Genomic DNA, 21,191 nt, shown 5'->3' on the forward strand with positions numbered 1-21,191 from the left:
TGAAGCACCTTGATACAAAGACCACTGTTAGCACACGCAAGACTATTCACATTTTGACTGTACATGTCATCTTTGTCGGCATGTATGTCGGCACCACCAGAAGGTAACAAACAGGAATATGGTCTACGTTTAATGCACTGCAAACAGAAACAAGACTGATACATCGTACCCATCCAGTCTTTGTGTCTTTGTGTTGTTTAGCCAAGACCCCTGAAAAACATCTGACCCACACAAGTCATGTGTAGTTCACTCTGGAGAAAGACTGGAGTGCAGGTACTCACTCCTTTATCTGTAGTGTGTGTGTGTGTGTGTGGTGGAGGGGTTGGGGTAGGGGTGTTCTTTAACTAGGAGAGACTGGAGTCCTTTAGTCCCCACTTTTCCAAGAAAATGGAAAATATTCAATATATTCAAGATATCCAGAGAAAATAAAATGTCCTCTCCATGTTTCTATAGCTCCGTTATCTTCACCAATAGAACACAATGAGGACACAAATGCACAGGAATATTCCTTCCTCTATCCTCTCCTAAGTGCGCTGATTGTATAGTAATCACAAAGACAGCATACAGTGCCCTGCAGTAACAAAGATGAAAAACAAAAGGGTGCATTTGTGCATTTGCAGTGTAATTTGCATAGCAATAATGGTCATCGGTCCTCTCAGCAAAGTAAAACACTTGGTAATTACAGACATAATGGAAACCATATGCTGGTGTCGCACAGAGTTTAGGCGCAGAATTTTTGCGGTAATTACCTAAGTGTGTTCTAACAGAGGTCAAAACAATATGGCAGTCCAAATCCGATTAAAGACATACATTTCCTAATCTAACACAAAAGTACTAATTTCTTTAACCTAAATACCAAAGAAATTGTCCATGGTTGTCATCAGTCATCAACCCTTTTACTCTACAGCAAGCAACCCCTCCGTATGCAGACTGCCGATGGAAACATTATAAACATCTACACAGATGTTGACTCCCCGTGATGTATTTCTCAGTGGAATGAAATTGAGTCCACCCCTGAATTGTACAAATACACTGGTACATAATGCATGGTGACCACAACATGATCTTAGTCGCCTGAATATTTCAAATAACTTCCGTTGTGTTTAGGAAAGTTAAATCTTATTGTTTACTTTCCCTAAAACGTCAACCATTCAGGTTTTAATTTCATTCCAAGTGTGCCCCAGCTAGTGTAGGCCTACGGGGGTGCCAAGGCTACACCATTTACTGTAACTCCAACCAATGATGCTTCAGGGCTACAATGTCGCAGCACTTGCTACACAGCGCCCCCTCTCAAAAAAACACAGAACTGCCGCCTGGTTGTCCCACAGCCTTCATGACCTGCTCTCCTGACCTAGAGTCCCACTTAAGTCTAGTGTCCCGGCCTGCACGGTCAATCTCACGACACCTCCACACTCCTGAAGACTCGGTTCTGCTACAATGATAACTCAGTAATGTGGGCTATGTCTCTCCATCCGAGCAGGATAGCCAGCACAGCCCTCTGCCCTGATAAGAAGGCGCCGACAGGGACGTGCAATGGGACAGACCTCTACAGGATGAAGCAATTAGCCGAATGCAATGCGTTACAGCTTTAATAATTGCGGTTCTAAAACCCTGCACAACCCCCCTTAGGCGCTCTTAACGATGCTCTTTTACAGCATTCCATTTACTGACATAATGACGCACTTCCACTTTTGGGGTTGTTTTACAGTACACGGTAAGTGCAGGGCAAAGAACCTTTGTTTGTCGCCAATTAACTTGACCCCCCTGTGGTTAATTTCGTCATCAGGCTTGACTCCACACTGCCCACTGAGAAAATCAGGGCGCCCCCGCGATCTGCAACACGTTGAAAAGGCTGAAAATCGCCTGCTCCTCACCCCACCCTGACGGAAAGCAAGTATTTTTTCTTGCACTAGCTGTTTTGCTGCAGATTAGCCTACTGTTGCTGCATGGGTTAAACGCAGCAACTACAAATCACACCACACGCATTTTGTTCAAAATGATCAGTTTCATTTCAGGTCGACACTACATGAAGTGGCATTTACTGTTTTAAACGATGACGCAATTTATTGTTGTTAAACAGATTGGCTACCTTTTTCTCTCTCAAAATTATTTGTAAATTGTATAGACTATAGCATAAAAGTCTAGGAAGACTTCTGGAAAATATAAAGCGTCCTGTGAGGCCCTCATCTTTTCAATTTTTTTCAAGTGGATTTCTGGTTTTCAAATGTCCCCTGAGCAATGACACCATATCACATAAACTTCAGTAATGATCTAAACATATTGCAGTATAGACGACCAAACCACCATCAGATAACTATGCGTAATATACTCATATCAAGTGTTGAATGTCCGCTCCTGAACAGTTTGTGGACTCCAGCGTTAAAGCGTGCAGATGTGCGTAACGCGCCAGATCGGTCGCGCCTACCTTGCTGGAATACGGTCCAGGGATAAGCAGCTTCAGAGCTTGTCGCTTCAGCTCCACCAGCCGCGCATTGCAGTTTTCGCACCATATTCCGCGATCCGAACCCGGTGAGCTTCCACTTCCAGAACCCGGGGACCCAGTGCCGAATCCTGGGGATCCGCCCAAAGAGCCCGGCGAACCGGTCCCGATTCCTGGGGATATGGTGCCCGGTGAGCCCGAGAAAGACCCGGGAGAGGATGTACCAGATCCAGGCGAAGGTGTTCCAGACGAACCGGGCATTGAGCCCGCTCCCTCAGGGGCCGGGCGGCTCCCGGTCCTCGACTCCTCGTACGCTTTCCGGTACCAGGTCTCCGGAGAAAAAGATGCAGATTTGGTCGGGGAGGTATCTGTCATCTGTTGAAAACACAATGCAGACATTTAACAGTTGCTCCATAAATCTACAATGTGTCGAAAGCCTCAAATATATATCCTAAACCTCAAATTGGTACCCTAAACCTCAAACCGGTATATCCTACAGTGCATGATGCAGAAACACTGTGACCTGGCATTAAAATAACCTATTTGCAGGCTATCTGTACCAAAGTGTCGCAGTAATTATTACCCATACTACGAAACCTGTAGGCTGTCAAACATAGCTGACATAGCTTATCCTTGTGGCTTACAGCCAAGTTATTGTATGTTCCAACTACAATGCTTGACCTACATTTTCTTTCAATTGATTAGCCTCTATACAAATACCTACCCCATATTTGCGACTCCTAGTCCCAGACTTCTCTTTGTGCCCAGAGAGAGAAGTCATGTTGAAGGTTAGGGAGAGGGAAAGGGGAAAGTAAAGCTATGAATAATCTGTTACATCCAAGTGGGCAAAATCAGTGTTCCGTAAATTCCACAATCTTCTCCCTTCCAAGTTTAGTTTCGCGGATAAGAATTGTGCAGTAGACTATCCATAGAGCGGCTGCAACAGCTGCAATCAGTAATTCCACTTGCACTAGTTGGAGATCTGTGGGATTCCGACTTCCTCTGCCTACGGTGACTTCTGATATCCAAGCAGCGTGCGCACTGCTTTGGTTTTCCGACCAAGCCAAGGCAGCATTGCAAGCAGGGGCGCAGAGCCGAAATGCCCGGAGACTGCAGGCTACGTGGTGGCGAGACCAGGAGCAGGACGCGCTTTGCCACAGCCAGACTGTCAGCTGCGCTATCCTCGCAGAGAAAACTGCCTGTCTGTCGTTCTGGGAGCGCCTACAGCCCACGGGAGAGTGAAGTGCCCGTGAGTCATTTAAAAGCACAGAAACACATCTGTCTCTGGTTGGAGTTCGACTGCCCCCTTTCTCCTTGCTCGACCAATGGAATATCGGTGTGCTCTTGAGTGACAGGTGGGCGTCCATTTTCTTCCAGAGGGTAGAAAGTTTTCTGTAGGTAACAAGAGGGATGCTCAAAAGTATCTTCTAGGGAATCGGCCCTTTCACTTTGCAATTTAAGTTGGTGTTGCCAATTTTTCGGCACCTCGTGCAAATCAAAGAATGTTTATTTATAGCACATTTGACAACAGGAGTATACCCAAAGTGACTTATACGTTACTAAAATCAGTCCAGTTTAGCTCCAATAACACTTTACACAAAAGATTTATAGGCTACTAGGTCTACCCTCTGAAACCATTCCGCTATAATAATAATTGCATTCTTAATTACATAACTTGATAACACGATTTGTAAGGGGTCTTAGGATCAATCGCTTCTCGTTATAATCAAGTTCTCTGTTTAATAATCATACATCACTGTACCGAATCTGTAATAACATTTTGAAAGGACAGCCGGAATGTACCGAAAGCTTGTTGAGGAAATGAGCTGAGGTGAATGCGTTTAATTTTAGACTAGGCACTACCTAACGCGGACAACTAGCGCCATCTGCTGATGAGGATAACTCCATAACTCCACAGCACGAGGTAACTGCTGGCAACAGTTTGTTCTATGGCGACTGAGACAATACATGGATGGGTGGATTCTGATAACATTCAGAGTTTTGCGGTGTGGAATGTGATGAAGTGAACATGTTTGATGTAGTGAGTGAACATGAATAATCGCCATGGCAGCCGTGGCCTACTGGTTAGCACTTCGGACCTGTAACCGGAGGGTTGCCGGTTCGAACCCCGACCAAGGCACCTAACCCCTTGCATCCCCCTCTGGAACACAGAAGATGGTGGGAGCAGAAGGCTAATTTGTGTTAAATTATTACTGAGGAAGCCTCCTGAGCCGGTGTGCCTCACGCCAGCCAGCCAGCCTTCCTGTGTGAGCCTGGCTAATGAAGTCAGGCACAAGCGCTGGCACTGGCAACAGGACTGCCACCCCTCGCCCATCAGTACTGAGAGCCCCACTCAGCGTCATGCTCTGCTCCGCTCAGTGGCTGTGGGGATTCCCTCCCTCGCCTCGCCAATAAAAAATAATGAAGAGCAAATTCAACTCCCCTCACCAACACACACACACACACACACTCTCTCACAAACACACATACTCACACACACATCTTGCACACACAGACACACATATATCTCTCACACACACACACATTGCACACATACTCACACACACATTACACACATGCTCACTCTCACACACACACACAAATTACACACATACTCACACACACACACACACTGCTCTCTGAGTCATTAAAAGGCATATCTCTCCACAAGTATAGACCTCCTGGGTTCAGAGGAGTATGGCTGGTTTATTACATTTCAGGTTGTACATAAATCCTAACCCAATAAAACAGCAGGCTTTTTCAAACAACAAGTAAACACATACAAATCTAGCAAACACTATTTGCAGTGAATTGAGTAAAATTATATTAGCTTTGGAGAAATAGAACCAATAATAAAGGATTTGTGGGAATACCTTCTGTATTTCTCTGGAGACTCTTAAGGAGAACAGAGAACACGTAATTAAAGAAAGACTTAGCTTTTTTAACGGAATATTATTATCATCCTCATTGACAGTAGAATGTAATGAGTCGATGGCGTTTTGTGTGTTGTTTGTTTTTTTGTTTTTTGTTTTTTATCCCACCACCAACCCCCATCATTGGAGGACTTTTTTCCTTTTTTTTTCTTTTTTCTCTCTTTGTTTTGTCTGGCAATCACAATACAGTATAATTTGTGATTGAATCAAAGGAAAGACAAGGAATAGACATTACAGTAAAAAAGGAAAGAACACCATATCTATGTATATAAATAAATAAGGAAAAGAAAAGAAAAAGATTTTGTTTTTAATTACCATCCTCTTCCTAAGCCCTCATCCCATTTTCATTTTGTGTTTTAACCCTTTTTTTTTTAACCCAGCCTGGACTGGAAATAGGTTCGGGGCCTGGACCACTCCCCAGTCAGCCACTGTTTGGGTTCGGACCTTGCGGTCACTGAGCATCGTCGATGACCATCATGCTCACAAAGTCCTTGTAGGCAATGACATTCTTCTCGGGGTCGAGGGCAGCTGAGAGCATCTCTTCCATCTCCTCTTGGGTGAAGGGTTCCCCTGTAGAGCACGACAATATAGGGTCAACATTGAACGGACTCTCAAATAAGATTGGATTGATGTGATGGCTGCCTAAGACCACCAGGTGGCACCATGACCAAACATAGCTATGAGGAGTATCATAAATATGGCTCATGGGTTATTATGCTCAGAGAGAGAGAGAAAGGGAGAAAGAGAGAGAGAGAGAAATACCTAAAATTCCTCTTACCTTCCAGAGTCATATACTTTGTTAATTCTTCTGCTTCTAAATAGCCTTTATTCTGTTGATCCAAAACCTACCAAACAACAAGTGTTACAGTGTTACACTTAAGTCATTGGCCAATTAAATATTGCTGTGTGTGTGTGTGTGTGTGTGTGTGTGTGTGTGTGTGTGTGTGTGTGTGTGTGTGTGTGCGCGCGCGTGTGTGTGTGTATGTGCTTGCATCTCTGTGTTAGCAAGGTGTGTGTGTGTGTGCGTGAGAGAGAGAGAAAAAAGGCAATGAAACATCATAGTGTTTTAACCAAAAATATGCGTAACACTGTCTAACAAGAATTGGAGAATGACACACAGAGTGACCTTTGAGCCAAATAAAACATAAACAAACAAACAAACAAACCAATAAATAAATAAATAGTTGCAGAGATACTGTAGAGATACTGACCTCAAACGCCTGGAGCAGCAGATCCTCTGTGATGGGCCGGAACCTGCAGGAGTAGGAGGCGGAGCCGTGAGTGTCACACCTGTACAACCGCTCACCATAGGTCAGAACGTTTATTCATATACGGTAGTCTTACAGCAACGCATGCCCTGATCTTACACACCTGTACAACCACTCACCATAGGTCAGAACGTTTATTCATATACGCTAGTCTTACAGCTTTGCATGTCCTGATCTTACACATTTTTTGTTTTAATCTTGATTATTCTACGATTATTACGGTTTACAGCTAGAATCTAGAATCTCAAAAATATTGACCTGAAATGAGCTCTAATCTTTACAATTAACTTACTTAATAATTAAATCAAAACACCAGAAATGGTTACCTGAGCCTTTAATGTCTCTGTATGGGCAGGGCAATGGACTTTTCCATGATATTCTATTTTTTTTTTTTTTTCTTTTAAATGCACATGTAGATGTGTGTTGTAACACTTGGAGTAGGTCAGGGCAATCTCATGTCTTGTCTTACAACCGAGCCCGTTCTGTGTTTATATAGCACATAGATGTGATAGTAATGTAGGATGCTTTGAGGTAAATAACACATGGGTGCTTGCTGAAAGGTCACATCTGCATACTGTGCATTAAAATAATAAATACATGAGTTGAACAGAAATAGGAAATATGAAGAGTTAAAACGAAGCAAAAATGTTAGAGAACAGAACATGATGATAGACAACTATCTGATTTATTTAACACTTTAATTACTAATTACTAAAGGGACCACATTTCCGATACAATGTTAGAGTTCGTAGGTCTCTTTAGACTCGCTCTGACAGGCTGGGAGACGTGTGACGACTTCAGGGTTTTCTGAAAACCAGCATTCCACCAGCTGGAATTTTACTGTGGCACCTCCTCACCCATCATGTATTTTTCCTTTACCCATAATCCCTCAGGTGGTACGATCAACGCCTGGATCACATTTCAACCTCTCAACACGTCCGCAGGCCAAAGACCTACTGTGAACTCGTTATAAACAGTTGTTAAACCAGTACATTAATTCATATTAATTAAAAAAAAACTGTAGACTAAAGTATGCATATCTCCTGTCTTCATCTCTCATCTGTGCTTCTCTTATGTGTTGAATGGGGGTTTTTTTGTTGTTGTTGTTTTCCCTTTATTTAACCAGGCAGATCATTAAAAACAAGTTCTTATTTACAGTGATGGCCTGACAAGAAGCACAAGCTGTATGTATTTTCTCTCATGGACGATGCACAAAACAACGTCCATTCTGACTAAGATTCTGTTATTCTGTGTTCTGCACCAGATTTCTCTAGCAGTTCCTTTCCCTCTATAGTTTCTGCGCCTGTGTGCCATCAGCAGCAGGCACTTTGTCTCTTTGTTTACTGTTCCTACAAAGGTCTTCAATCAAACAGCAGGCCAGGTAGGTAGGCAGAGCCAAGAGAGAGGGTGTCAAACTACGAGGTAGCACTTCCTAATGAACCAACTTTTCAAGTTCTATAAGGATTCCTAGACAGATACACAAACACAGCATGACAGTCGTGTGCAGGTAGGTCTGCTCCAAGTCTCTCCCTCTCTCACTGTCACTATACCTCTGCTTTGCTATAGAATGCAGAGGTAGCAAGTATAAGTAAGTATAAGTATAAGTATAAGTATATATACTCTTTTGATCCCGTGAGGGAAATTTGGTCTCTGCATTTTATTCCAATCCGTGAATTAGTGAAACACACACAGCACACAGTGTACACACAGTGAGGTGAAGCACACACTAATCCTGGCCAAAGTCCTTTTAGGCAAGTCCCTCCACTCGGTGGCCATTTGACAATGCTTTTTGGGCACTCATCGGGCACATCAATCTTGCTCCAGCGGCGAGATCACAACACATGATTGGCACAATGTCTTCACAACACACCATATGATTGGCTCAATGTATTCACATCACACCACACGATTGGCTAAATGTATTCACATGTCGATGTTTTGTCGAGGAAGGGGTGGGACATGTGTAGACAATGGCCATATTGGCGTTACAAACTAACCCCATGCATTTCTATGGAGCATTTTTTGAGTGCTGTGTCTCCACTCCATTAGAAAGTCTCTGACCCGGCGCAGTGAGCTGCCTGCATCAACAGCGGCGCTCGGGGAGCAGTGAGGGGTTAGGTGCCTTGATCAAGGGCACTTCAGCCGTGCCTACTGGTCGGGGTTTGAACCGGCAACCCTCCGGTTACAGGTCCAAAGTGCTAACCAATAGGCTAGGCTGCCCCAAACACATACAGCATATGCATACAGCTCCTCTACAGTCATGCTTGGCAGGCTGCACTTTACCATTATTACTGTAATACCATCATTCTGTTCAAAGCAATTCAATACAGTCAAGTGGCAGATAATAGGTCTGTGCTTGATCAGGTTCTGAATATAGCGTGTATCTCAATTTATGGCACAAAGTATATAACCTAATATATGCTCTAATATACAATGAACATGTAGACCTGCATCAAGACTGAATTTGTTGACCTTGTGTATTCAATGTGTGGAATAATCATGTGCAGATAGTAATCTAACTGATTTTGACATTTTATATACATTTTACCCAGTATTCTTTACTCTTTCTAGTAAGTCTTGGATGTCTGGCAAAAGAGAGCCTTACTAACACATAAGCCTCTTTGGACATTTCTTCCAGATATGCATCAAGGAAATGATAGATTGTGACCCTATAGACCAATTTATATTAAACATCTGCTTGAGTTTGACCGGAGTTTTCCCCTTGTCTCTTCATCACAAATCTTAACTGTGAGGCAGTTTAAGGATTTGAGCATGTCTGTGCATTTGAAACAGCTAACAATAACACATGTCTAAATCCTCAAAGAAGTAGCAGCAGTTCAGCAAGGGGTTAGTTAAAACAGACAGAGGGGGAACCAGTTCCTCCAGAGTAAATTTGTCAAAATCCTGATTCTGCAATTTGCTCATAACTTTCATTCTATTTTGTTGCAGTGAATGCATGCTAGAATCTGATATATTTTACAAGAAATATAAACATAGAGAAGCCAGGCAACGTCCTCTAGTAATGGTATTGATTGGTGCAGTATTAATTCCTACCTAAGGTCTCCTCTGCACTGTGGCTTTAACGTTATTCCTCATTTTTGTCACTTTGGATAAGTGTTTGCCTAGCTCAAGCTCTTCCTCATCCCAATCCTGCCATTCCAAACCCTATCTCTCTTACTTGCGCTCCATCAGGACCCTCGTCATGACTGGAAGGAACCTCTCAAAGCGAATGTATCCCATTGGCTCCTCATCTTCAGCCTGCAGAAATCAGTTGGCGGTATATTACTGTAAAGACACTCAGTAACTCAACGAGACCATGTCTTCTCATGAAGACATTCTTCTAATCTCCAAGAACAGGCAGACTGTTGCGACCACAATGCTGCTGCTGCCACCGTATCTGGTAATTTTAAGGTACCCCACATTCACATTATCAAAGCAATAAAAAAATACTATTAACAAATATGTGTGTGTGTGTATGTGTATGTGTTTGTGTGTGAGAGGGAGAGAGAGAGAGAGAGAGAGAGAGAGAGAGGGACAGAGGGAGGGAGAGATGGAGGGAGGGTGAGAGAGAGAGACAGAGACAGAGGGAGAGAGAGATGGAGGGGGGGTAAGAGAGAGAGAGGGAGAGGGAGGGAGGGAGGAAGAGATGGAGAGAGAGACAGAGAGAGGGTGAGAGAGAGAGAGAGAGAGAGAGAGAGGGAGGAAGAGATGGAGAGAGAGACAGAGGGGGGAGAGAGAGAGAGAGAGAGAGAGAGAGAGAGAGAGAGACATAGAGACTTACTTCAGTAATGACATCATGTAACTCTACCTCTGATGGAAAACATCCCAGTGACCGTATTATGGTTCCAATTTCCCTTTAAAAAAACACACATCAGATAGATCCACCATCACAGGGATCCACTTATTCCACCAGTTGAGTTGACACACTAGTAAATTCCAAGTAGGAATGCAAAAGTAGGCCTAGGTCCCCTATAATCATTTATCGGGTAGACTATTGACACATGTGCTTTAATAGCTTTTAAATAATTCTTTCTTACCTGACATCTACTGTTTTGTTGAACTCATGGTCAAATAGATCAAAGGCATCGCTGATCTTCTTGTGAACCTCTGAGAGGATGGCCTCTAATATTATGATATAAAGCAAGTAGTTCAGTGGTAAACTGAACTACTTGCTATTATGATGTAAATAAAAACTTTATATTATGATATAAAGCAAGTAGTTCAGTGGTAAAATGAACAGTAGAAAATTAGGCTACATGGGAAAATGCTCAGCTGCACACATAGTTCACTAGCCTAGAAATCTAGACACGCCCCTCGTCAGGCTAATAGTTCACGTCTCTCAAACATTAAAGCTTCCTTTGTCATAAAGATACTCTGTTCAACTGAAGGAGTCAACTCTCATTTCAGAGACTGATGTGTCAGTTGAATTCACTGAAGTCCAAAACACTGACAGGATTTTCCATATATAACCTTGGCTACATAACCTTGTCATGAATTTTAAGTTTTTATTCTCGCTTGATGCTGGTTCATGCCCACAGAGAATGTTTCCAACACCAGCTTCCTGTCATTCAGGAAATTCACACATCGACATGCCTGACCTCTGTCAGTTTAAATTTAGAGAATGCATGCAATGTTTCAAATCGTGAGCAACCCATTTACGCCGTTCTAACCGTCCCGGTTAAATGTTTAAACAAGACACTCAACTGTATGTCAGCTGTCCTTATGAAATCTAGAACTACACGGTCTGTAGGCTACAAAATGACTACAATATCTGGTAGAAGTGCTATTTGTCCACTCAACTTTCTTGATTTACGTTAACGGTTAACCGTGTTTGAAGACAAGACTGTGAGACAACAGGAAAAGACTGCGGGCTACTAACATTAGGCTACAACACATTCCTAGAAGATACGTGAATCTTTGCACACAAGTTTACTTCGGAACAGCACACTTTTACCTGCATTATCCTTATCATCCGCCATGTTTCATTATGTTTGCGTGATGTAGTTGCTAGGATACTGTGCCCTGTGCCCCTCCCCTCTTCTTTCAACCAAAGATTCTAGAGTGGGTCAAGAATCTTTACTTTCAACCAAAGATTTTGTCTAAGATCTTTGCTTTTAACGGCGCCTCTAAATGTATCTCTTCTATCCTGGCCAATTTACAATATTAGAAATAACAACGACCGACTAGTCAGACTACTGTTCAGCTAGTATCACCCTATTTGATCTCGCAAATGGTATCAAATTGTTGTCTCTTTTGTAGTGTGCAGCAGGATTGTGTAGCCAATGGTGTATAAAAGTTGGAGAACCTACAAGGATACAAGGAACTTTATTGTCACATGCATATAGTTACTGGATGTAAGAAATGCAGTAAAAATTATGTCTGGTGTCAGCCTATTTGTGCATTTATGGGGGGGCAAGTGGCAAGGGCTGCATAAGCAAGGTGGGGTAGGGTTGGGACCAACAAGGAGCACCCAAGAGCAACAGGGGCAAGGAAAAACTCCCTGTGGAAAAACCTGTGGCCTAATACAATATTGGTGGTTGCAGGGTAGATTTGAAGTGAAATGGGTCGCGATGGTCTGTCATTTAAAAAAAAAAGTGGGTCCCCAGAAAAAAAGTTTGGGAAACACTGATCTAGAAAGATTAAGGGTCTGGCAAAGAGCCCAACTCTTAATGTAATGGCCCAACTCGAGGGGCGGCAACAAGCATGCATTTAAAAATCTCACTGCTTGCAATTGGATAACACTAGACCATGTTTACTCTGAATGATTTCGGACTTCGACGCAATCAGGATAACACTACAACTCGAGCTAAATTTGTCTCAATAATATTTGTATATGCGCAGAGGGGGATCCACAAATATTTCTTGATTTGCATGCTTGTTTTGATATCTACAAATAAAAAAATCATATTTGTAACTCTTATATTGATTTTTACAAATATAGATTTAGCATTTGTAAATAAAATGCCATTTGTAAAACCGAAAATTTCATTTGTGAAATGTGATTCTGCATTTGTGGATCACCAGCACACGCATTCTTCGCTTTCCAAAGTTACATGTTTTTGAGACGTTCTTTGCATGAAAGTCACACAAATCCACACGTAAATAGGCCTACTTTAATTCACCAGCACACAGAAATTACAATCGAGTAGATGGCGACATCCACAAATATTTCTTGACTTGCATTTGTGTTTTGATATCCATAAATAAAAAAATCATATTTGTAACTTGTAAATTGGTTTTCACAATTGTAGATGTGTATTTGTAAATGAAATTGCATTTGCAAAACTGAAAATTGCTTTTGTGAAATCTAATTTTGCATAAGTGGATCACCAGCACACGCAGTTTTGGTTTTTGCATTTGTGGATCAGCACGATCAGCACACGTGTTTTTGAGACAATCTTTGCGGCAGTAGATGGCAGTGTTGTTCTATTAGCTCAGAACGGCTATGCTTAAGCTTCACTTGACCAGACTTTCATCGAATCATTCAAATACAATTCAACCATGGCCGAAAAGGAGCATAACGAACAGCTACCGCCACCATCCTCTGCAAGTACAATTCCCTCGAACCAAATCATGGTAGTTCAGAGACTTCTCCCTATTTTTCGTATGTGTTTTTTTCTGACGGTATTCAGAGTGAGAGCGATATGGTAACACTCAAAATAGATTAAGTATAGCTAGATCAAGTAGAACTAGCAAAGTAGTACTGGATAGGCTAAAATCCACAACCCACAAAAAACGTTTACACATTACACATACTCATCCTTTGTTGTGGATAGCATTGGAATTAAGCCTAATGCATGTGTGCATGTGTTATCTTGCTCGCCAGTAGTTAGCATTAGTCCGCTATCAACTTGCTAGTCTAGCTAGCTAGCCTAGTTCATGCTTCTTAGATCAAGGTGAAATAAACTTTATTGGGTTCTATTCAGTAAGATATTGGTGGGTCGGACATTGAATTGAAATTTAACTGAATACTGTATAGACTTCACAGTTCGATATGTAAGGGATAATGTAAAGAACGCAGGTCATTATGTAAGGGATAATGGCTGCCTAGGTGTGCTGTTAAGGAATTAACATGAGGGCGAGGGGCAAAGAACTCCCCTGATGCGCATCGGAGTTGCCTCCACCCAAGTATAAAGCCCCTGATCCACTAGCATGCGATGCGAACACCGCGACGCAGTATCCCTATTCATTTCTATGAGAAGCGAATTCCGCACCCGCATAGGTTACTGGGTATGCGGTGCGACAAGTGCTGTGGCTGCAGCGCAATCCCCAACTTTATGCAAATGAATCCGTCCATCGCGAGGCGAGTATCCAATAGTAGAGCAAAACGCAGGGGAGGTCCATCATCACGTAGCCTAAACAAAACCTAATTTTCCGGTAGTGTGGTTACGGCCAATGTACAGAAACATGTCAGATGAGGGGGAAAAATCATAGCAGTATCTAAATTTCCGTGTTTGTATGATGTGTGGCTAGAATCCTACAGGGACAACTTCATGATTGAAATGACCGCCCAACAGTGGTGGAATGTAACGAAGTACAAATACTTCGTTACTGTACTTAAGTAAATTTTCCACGTATTTGTACTTTACTTAAGTAAAATTTATAGTGCATTTTTTGACTTTTTACTTCGTTACATTTTACAGCAATTATCTGTACTTTTACTCCGCTACATTTCTACAACACCATCGTTCCTTTTACAATACATTTTATGATCAGTTTTTTTTTTCTCTCTGACAAACACATTTGTTTTACCGGGGGGTTGCTACCAAAGATTCTGGAGCGCTAAGTGCATTCTTAGAAACATAAGCTTCTAGTCTAGACCAGGCAAAGCGTGAGCTTGTAGCCATCTGCATTCGGTAGGCTATATTCAACAGACCCATGGCTACACTGTACATGCAACTGTGTTCTGTGCCTTTCTCTGTCTGTTATCTGCAGCGTTAGGGCCTCCTCTCCGATGAGATTGCTATCCGCGGATCAGCAGCGGTTACAGGCTATGCCCATGCTTCTGTCACACGCCTGATCATTTGCGGCACAAAATGAATGGTAGACTATTAATGAACCGGTGGTCGGAAAAAAAACGTAACATTTTCCAGATTAGGAAATATTCCTTAATTGTGTGTGATTAAATAAAGATGCATAGCCTACAATTGGGGGTAGTAACGTGAGCTCATTCAATGTCTATGCGTCTGCGCAAGTGAAACTGAACTTAATCATAAAGACACCTTTCTCAGCAACTTTTCTGTTCAATCAGCATAATTGGCATTACGATCCACCCGACGTTTCCCTTGTCTACCCTGTTAAACGTCAGGCTCTCGTGTTTTGCTGAATGATATTACTCAGCAGATCACCCTAGTAGATAACCAGAATTACAGTCTCTAGAATTGTAGGTCAGAATGTAAACTGGGCCACAGATGGTAAGCACAATTGCATTAACTTAAAACTATCTAGTCGAGTATAACCTAAAACTAGCTTAATTAAAATGCCACAGCCCATACTGGTTTTTCCTTTTAGAATATAGATATTATAGAGAATAAATCATTATGCAAATACTTTTACTTTTAATACTTAAAGTACATTTAAAAGCAGGTACTTTTTACTTTTACTAAAGTAGGGTTGTCATTGTGGTACTTTTACTTTTACTAAAGTAAATATTTCTCTGTGTATTTGTACTTTTACTTAAGTACTGAGGTTCAGTACTTCCTCCACCACTGCCGCCCAACTTGCAAACTAATTTATAGATAGTGACTTTCCCTTGGTAATTTCAAAATAGTGGAGGGAAACATTTTGTTTGGTTGTTTACTAGGCTACCTGCTCTTGCCCTGCCGTTTCCACACATCTACAAAAGGGGACGCCCATCAAAGCGTCTTCATGGAGGGTAGCGTCTCGATTTGGGGAATTCACATCGCGTGCTAGTGGATCAGGGGCGTAACTGGACACGCCTCGAAGGCCGTTATCCCGCTTATCACCTGGTTGCCACTGTAAAGCCATGCCTTCATAGCACACAAAGGAAACACGCGGTTCCGTTTAAAAAGAAGCCCACTAGTTCAGCTTGTTTTACAACTTTCGTGGGCCCTATAAATAACAGCGGTAGCATGGACACTTGTTTACAGTTGATTCCAATGTCATCCTACTATGGTTGTTCATAAGCATTGATATGGAACAGCGATTACACTTTTTTACCAGATCTACTTCATGGGTGTCACGTTATTCAGAATTAAAAGCCACCCTGCCAGCCAATCAGTAAAGAGTATTCCTTCTCTCCAGGTGATGGTTATAAAAAAAGGCTAAAATCTTCTATTCGTGTTCCTTTTCTCTGTCCTGCGCCTGAGATCGGTCATAATGTAGGCGGTGGTAGTGTAGTGGTTAAGGAGCTGGGCTAGCGTGCAGTAGCCTGAAAGTTATCGGTTCAATTCCCAGCTTCCACCGTTGTGCCCTTGAGCAAGGCACTTAACCCCAAGTTGCTCCGGGGACAATGTGATCCCTTGTAATATAGCTGACATATGTAAGTCACTTTGGTCAAGAAGTGTCTGCTAAATGTAATGTAATGTAAATAATGGTGGCCTATTCACAGAAGAGAACTTCTGACGGCAAATTTGAGGAAAAGTTGGTAAACTACGCTTCTTACCTAATTTGAGGGTGCTGATTCTGAATATTTTGTTTACCAAGCTCAATTCTGAGTTCTAAGCCGCATAATCAGCATTTTTTTTTGCTTATTTTTCCCTAAATTGGGTTGATTTCAAAAATAATCACTAAAACCAAATAAAAGTGTTCTCTAAATACATGTTTGAGCATTAAAGAAACCATACTATAGTTTATTAACGTATTCAATGGGAACATGATTACAGTTAACATGTAATAAACTCGGAAATTCTAATCAAAACACAACCATATTTTTATTGCTAACATGGTGAGTCACTCATGTGGTGTTTAATGCATTTCATCACAATAACAAGTTGCGCACAGATAACCTTCAACTCAGAATATATCCTACAGTACATATGAACTTAGATAGCGGGAATAAGCCTAATGCAGAACTGCATCTACCGTCAGCAACAATTGACAAGTAAAAAACATTTTACTTCTAGTAACACTGGATTTGGTATGTGTGCTTGCCTCCATACTAGAGCTTGATAATGTGCTCTTCTAATATGCCTTTGAGCAGCATCACTTGTTGGTGGTAGAGCCTCTGATCCTCGACACCTAGAAAACAGAGTGGCTCTGGCGGTCACGATACCAAAATTGTGACTTCGATACAATACCTGCCATAAATATATTGATACTCGATACTGAAACGATATCCAAATCCTAAAATATCTGGAAAAGAAAGGACGCAGGCCTCCTCCAAGTGTATTGAGTCATTTGTGTTGAATTTGGTGCACTTTTGGTGCACGTTTTAAACTTCTAAACTTCCTACATAATTATTATTTTTGTAGTCAGTAAAATAGTAGTTTGTGTGTGATTAAGTCCTTTATTGTTTGTTATAGCTCATTTATATTGTGTGGTGTATTGGCAATAAATTACCATTAAATAGCCAAAGTAGGCTAGATCAAGGTCAGTGTTCAAATTACTGCATGCAAATCACTTAATGCTATGCAGAAGAGCCTAATCTTTAGGTCATCTGATGTAGGCTACCCTAGGCCTTCCTGTGCTTATGGGATTTCTCAGGTCTTAATCAGATAGGCCTACACCATATCTGTTGCAATATCTGTGTGCATTCCTACATTAGGTCTATTTCTTTGATAGTTAACATAATTTGCTACCACATAACAAATAACAATACAAAAGTTTCTTACAAACTTTCCTGCATACTTCTTATGTGCTGCAGTCAGATGGGTGTCCTAAAGACATAACTAGATCTTGAGCATCTATTACCAGTGTTGAATGAGCAGTTTTTGCAGTGATCACTACTGGACATTCCACACTGCTAGACAGCACTTGAGTGAGGATGACTTATTTCCACTTTACAAATAACCATCGCTATCTGCAATAGCTACAGTACAGGGACAATAATAAGTTCATAGCTGAGGATTTGTCCTAGATCCACTTCCCTTTCAGCATCAGTAATGATGCACTGGAGAATGTTTCTTTTTGTTGCACTATAAAGGATATCTTGTCTAAATGTTTTGCGAATAATCTCCATAGCACTCTTCAGCACTCCTCAAACATGCACACTCTTCCATTTTTCTGCATGGCTGGAATTTGAATAATAGGAAAGAGCACCAGTGAGATGTTTTAACAGTTTCACTTATTTTTCTCAATTCCTATGATATCTGATGGCAAAACCAAAAAGTATGTGAATTATGCTAATTATGCAAATTAGCAAGCTTAAAACTCAAAATTGAGCTTGGTAAACAACATATTTGAATTCAGCACCCTCAAATTGTGTGAAATAGCCCCTTTACCGACTTTTCCCTTAAATTTGCCAACAGGACTTTTTCTGAACGTTTGTTAGCTATCTGCTCTCCCTCTAGTGTAGGGGCACCGACCTTCCAGGTTTGCGCTCTCCAAGTGTTTTTCTAGTTTCTAGAACTATATGTTTTAAAGGTGTGAGCATTACCATGTTCACACTACCATGGTACTGTAATTCCAGTGGAAAAACAACTTTCTAGTCAGTTAATCAATCCTTCACAATGATGATTAAAATTAGACAGTACTCACTAATGAGTATATGTGTTTTTTATAGGAAATTATAACATAACTTTTTGAATTACAGAGAATGATCAAGACCATGGCCAATGCGCTAATAGGTGCACTTTCCAGGGCTAATCAGGTGTCCCAAAGCTCCACTCCAACTATTCCTACCCCCATCACTCCTACCTTTGTCCCCACCCCCACTGACACCCCTGCGACCTTCAGTACTCGTGTCAATAATGGTGTGAAAAGGTATGCCACAACAACCTTAGAAATTGTTGTTCTTGTGAAAATTTTATGAATGATACTGACAGTTCCCTTGTGAATTGTTTTGTGTTTCCCACTTAATAGACAGTTTCCTGGAATGTTTCAGCCACGAGAGGTGGCTGAAAGGAACCCTGCTCCTGTAAAGAAGTTGGACATAACATTCTACGTGTTACCCGGCCCTGCTACTTTAACGCCTAAGGGATCCAGAGACCTGGAGTTGGGCTGTGCGGGCCTTGGAAGAAAAGTATTATCTATATCTGAGGACTGCAACCATTCAGAGGTTTTTATTTTTGATTACTGATCAATTTATATATTTCCCTTGAAAGTGCTACTTATCAGCCCTTTATAACTTTTGACTTTTGTCTGTGTAGATTTTGTAACTTCTGGAGAAAGACTTCGCAAAACTCCAACCTTTAAATGGGCGCTGGATGTTTTACAAGGCAGCAGGTACTGATCACAAAATCAATATTGTAGGATATTCCATTGAAAATGTCCTTACTGAGGCCATATGATTCCTACAGCTGATATGATTTGCTTCACTTTTCCACTCATCTCACATCCATTTCTGATTTAGGAGGCAGTGGCCAACGTAAATTGACAGTGGTACCGCTGGAGGCAGAGGGTTACTCTGGCAGGCAGCTAAAAACTGCCTCGAACAATGGAAAAAATACCCTTTTTCTGGTTCCAATACAGGAGGAGCTAGACACCGAGGCTCTACCTTATAATTCGGTTGAATTTGCCAGGATGCCACAGGTGGCTTGCCACATGTGCAAGGCCACTGTTCCCCTGCAAATGTTGGCATTGCGTGCCGAGGACTGCCAACCAACGAAAGTTGTAAGCGCTATACTTATGTGTTTATGTTTATGTACTTGGCAGATGCTTTTATCCAAACCGACTTTATACTTAATTTGACTTCATGATAGAAATAGGTTAGTCCAGTGGTGGTTAAACTAAGGCCCGGGGGCCACATGCGGCCCATTGGGATATTTAATCCGGCCCGTGGAGCCTTCACAAAATAGGACAATTTCACATTAAGACAAAATGAACTAGATTATAGGCCTGATTTGTCGAATTTGTTGAATTCATGAAATGCAAATCCCCCCTTTTAACCCTGCATGTTAGCATGCCCTCTCAATAAAATGGGGCTACTGGTTTGAGATTTCCCAATTTACCGGCATCAACCCCCATCTACCGGTACTAGTAATACCCGGCCCGTTGGTCAATATCTAAAAGCCAATGTGGCCCTTCAGCCAAAATGACTGCCCACCCCTGGATTGGTCTAATGGATCAGACACTTTCACTTTGTGCAAAACATCTGAACACCATACTGATAGCCACCTGAACATCTGATAGCCATACTTTAACCTCATTGTGAGTGGCCATTTTCTTTGAACAGAAACTATCAATTCTGCCTACCCTAAGGTTGTACTGTAGTTAAATTTAACATTGTGCAAAGGTACGCTTGCCTGGCTAAGAAGTTATGGCATACAACCCAATAATTTGCATGTGTGCACACTAACTTTGTTGCCATATTATCCACACAAAATGTGCTGGCACATCAGATGAGCAAGGGGTAATTGTAAATAAGTGTCTTTTAAAGAAAGTGGGGGTGGATTTGATTTTTGTTGATGTTTTTACATTTTCTGTGTTCACATCTTTTGCTTCAATTATATGTGATGATAAAGTAATAGTTTTTTGTTCTTGATATTCTGTTTTGTACAGGTGTGTCCTGTATGTTATCAAAAATTCCTCCTTTCTGACCTGCCACATCATGCCAGCCTGTGTGCAGAAAGGTAAATCAAGTAATCGTAAAAGTTATAGTCCATGAGCCACAAGTGTGTGTGGGGGGTGGGATTATGTTGACCAGAGCACAAATTATCACAGGGTTGCCAACTCTCACACAATTTGGCGTGACACTCATGCATTCAGCCTCAACCTCACGCTCAAGAACAAAATCTCACATCAAATTTTTTATCAAAATCCTGCAACTCAAGCCATCATTCCTCAAAAACTTCCGATTTCAGAGGTGCATCTATCCTTGTTAAGTGTTTGATCTGGCGACAAACAGACAGACACGCACACGCGCGTGCAAAGAAGAACCCCTTCACGGTGGCTCCCTTCACTCTCTCATTCCCTCTTAAAGCAACACCAAAGAACTTTTCCTTTGTCGCATGCACGCTATTTGTTTATCCAGCTCCGGCTTTGCAAATAACGATCTCCGCAGACAAGGTAGAATTTATGAAAGTATGATGTATTGCGACATCATGCAAGTGAAATTTGTAGTTTCTTATGTCTCATTCGATCGAACCACAGATCCGCTACCCGATCTGGCAAACTTACGTAGTGCGGTTATAGCCAATAGAGGGCCGCAAAGCGAATGCAGAAGTGCCGTTCACCCTGTTACGAGTTGATGAACCACTGAAACAATTTTGGAAACATTATTTTAAGGTACAAAAAACTCTTTGGTGTTGCTTTAAAACTTTGACACGACCCATGCGCTGTTCTTGGCAACTCATTCCATCTGGATGAGCTTTTAGTATGCTTAACACATTTTTATTTTTTTTACATGGCGTGACAACAAGCATGAAGAATTAGATTCAATATCCTGCAATGTGTCAGTGTAGCCTACTTTCTTCTATTGAGCCTGTTTAG

General features: G+C 41.6%; 2 protein-coding genes and 1 long non-coding RNA gene across 3 annotated transcripts; 1 reads left to right on the forward strand and 2 right to left on the reverse strand.

The window, feature by feature from the left end:
* Window positions 1–447: 447 nt before the first annotated feature.
* On the reverse strand, window positions 448–3,678 carry LOC125284370 (kinesin-like protein KIF26B). Its single transcript, XM_048228288.1, has 3 exons — window positions 3,165–3,678; window positions 2,426–2,815; window positions 448–462 (listed from the first exon to the last, which is right to left on the reverse strand). The coding sequence occupies exons 1-3, from the start codon at window positions 3,219–3,221 to the stop codon at window positions 448–450; spliced, it is 462 nt and encodes a 153-aa protein (XP_048084245.1). The 5' UTR covers window positions 3,222–3,678.
* Window positions 3,679–5,664: 1,986 nt separating this feature from the next.
* Window positions 5,665–11,672, reverse strand: efcab2 (EF-hand calcium binding domain 2). Its single transcript, XM_048227991.1, has 7 exons — window positions 11,596–11,672; window positions 10,679–10,763; window positions 10,423–10,495; window positions 9,820–9,899; window positions 6,585–6,627; window positions 6,152–6,218; window positions 5,665–5,943 (listed from the first exon to the last, which is right to left on the reverse strand). Exons 1-7 carry the CDS (start codon window positions 11,618–11,620, stop codon window positions 5,825–5,827), a joined length of 492 nt encoding a protein of 163 aa, XP_048083948.1. The 5' UTR covers window positions 11,621–11,672; the 3' UTR covers window positions 5,665–5,824.
* Window positions 11,673–13,147: 1,475 nt separating this feature from the next.
* Window positions 13,148–18,744, forward strand: LOC125312350. Its single transcript, XR_007196606.1, has 3 exons — window positions 13,148–13,217; window positions 18,355–18,524; window positions 18,624–18,744. It is a non-coding gene; the product is annotated as an uncharacterized LOC125312350 (long non-coding RNA).
* Window positions 18,745–21,191: the final 2,447 nt, after the last annotated feature.

The sequence above is a fragment of the Alosa alosa genome, chromosome 19 (assembly GCF_017589495.1).
Source record: "Alosa alosa isolate M-15738 ecotype Scorff River chromosome 19, AALO_Geno_1.1, whole genome shotgun sequence".
NCBI classification, from domain to species: Eukaryota; Metazoa; Chordata; class Actinopteri; order Clupeiformes; family Clupeidae; genus Alosa; species Alosa alosa.

Coding starts and splice junctions, on each gene's coding strand:
- efcab2 (XM_048227991.1), bottom strand. CDS start 11,620: ATGGCGGATGATAAGGATAATGCAG. Junction 9,900..10,422: donor TACATGATGTCATTACTGAA/GTAAGTCTCTAT, acceptor TGATTTCTGCAG/GCTGAAGATGAGGAGCCAAT. Junction 6,628..9,819: donor AGGGTCCTGATGGAGCGCAA/GTAAGAGAGATA, acceptor CTACTCCTGCAG/GTTCCGGCCCATCACAGAGG.
- LOC125284370 (XM_048228288.1), bottom strand. CDS start 3,221: ATGACTTCTCTCTCTGGGCACAAAGAGAAGTCTGGGACTAGGAGTCGC. Junction 2,816..3,164: donor CTAGGAGTCGCAAATATGGG/GTAGGTATTTGT, acceptor TGTTTTCAACAG/ATGACAGATACCTCCCCGAC.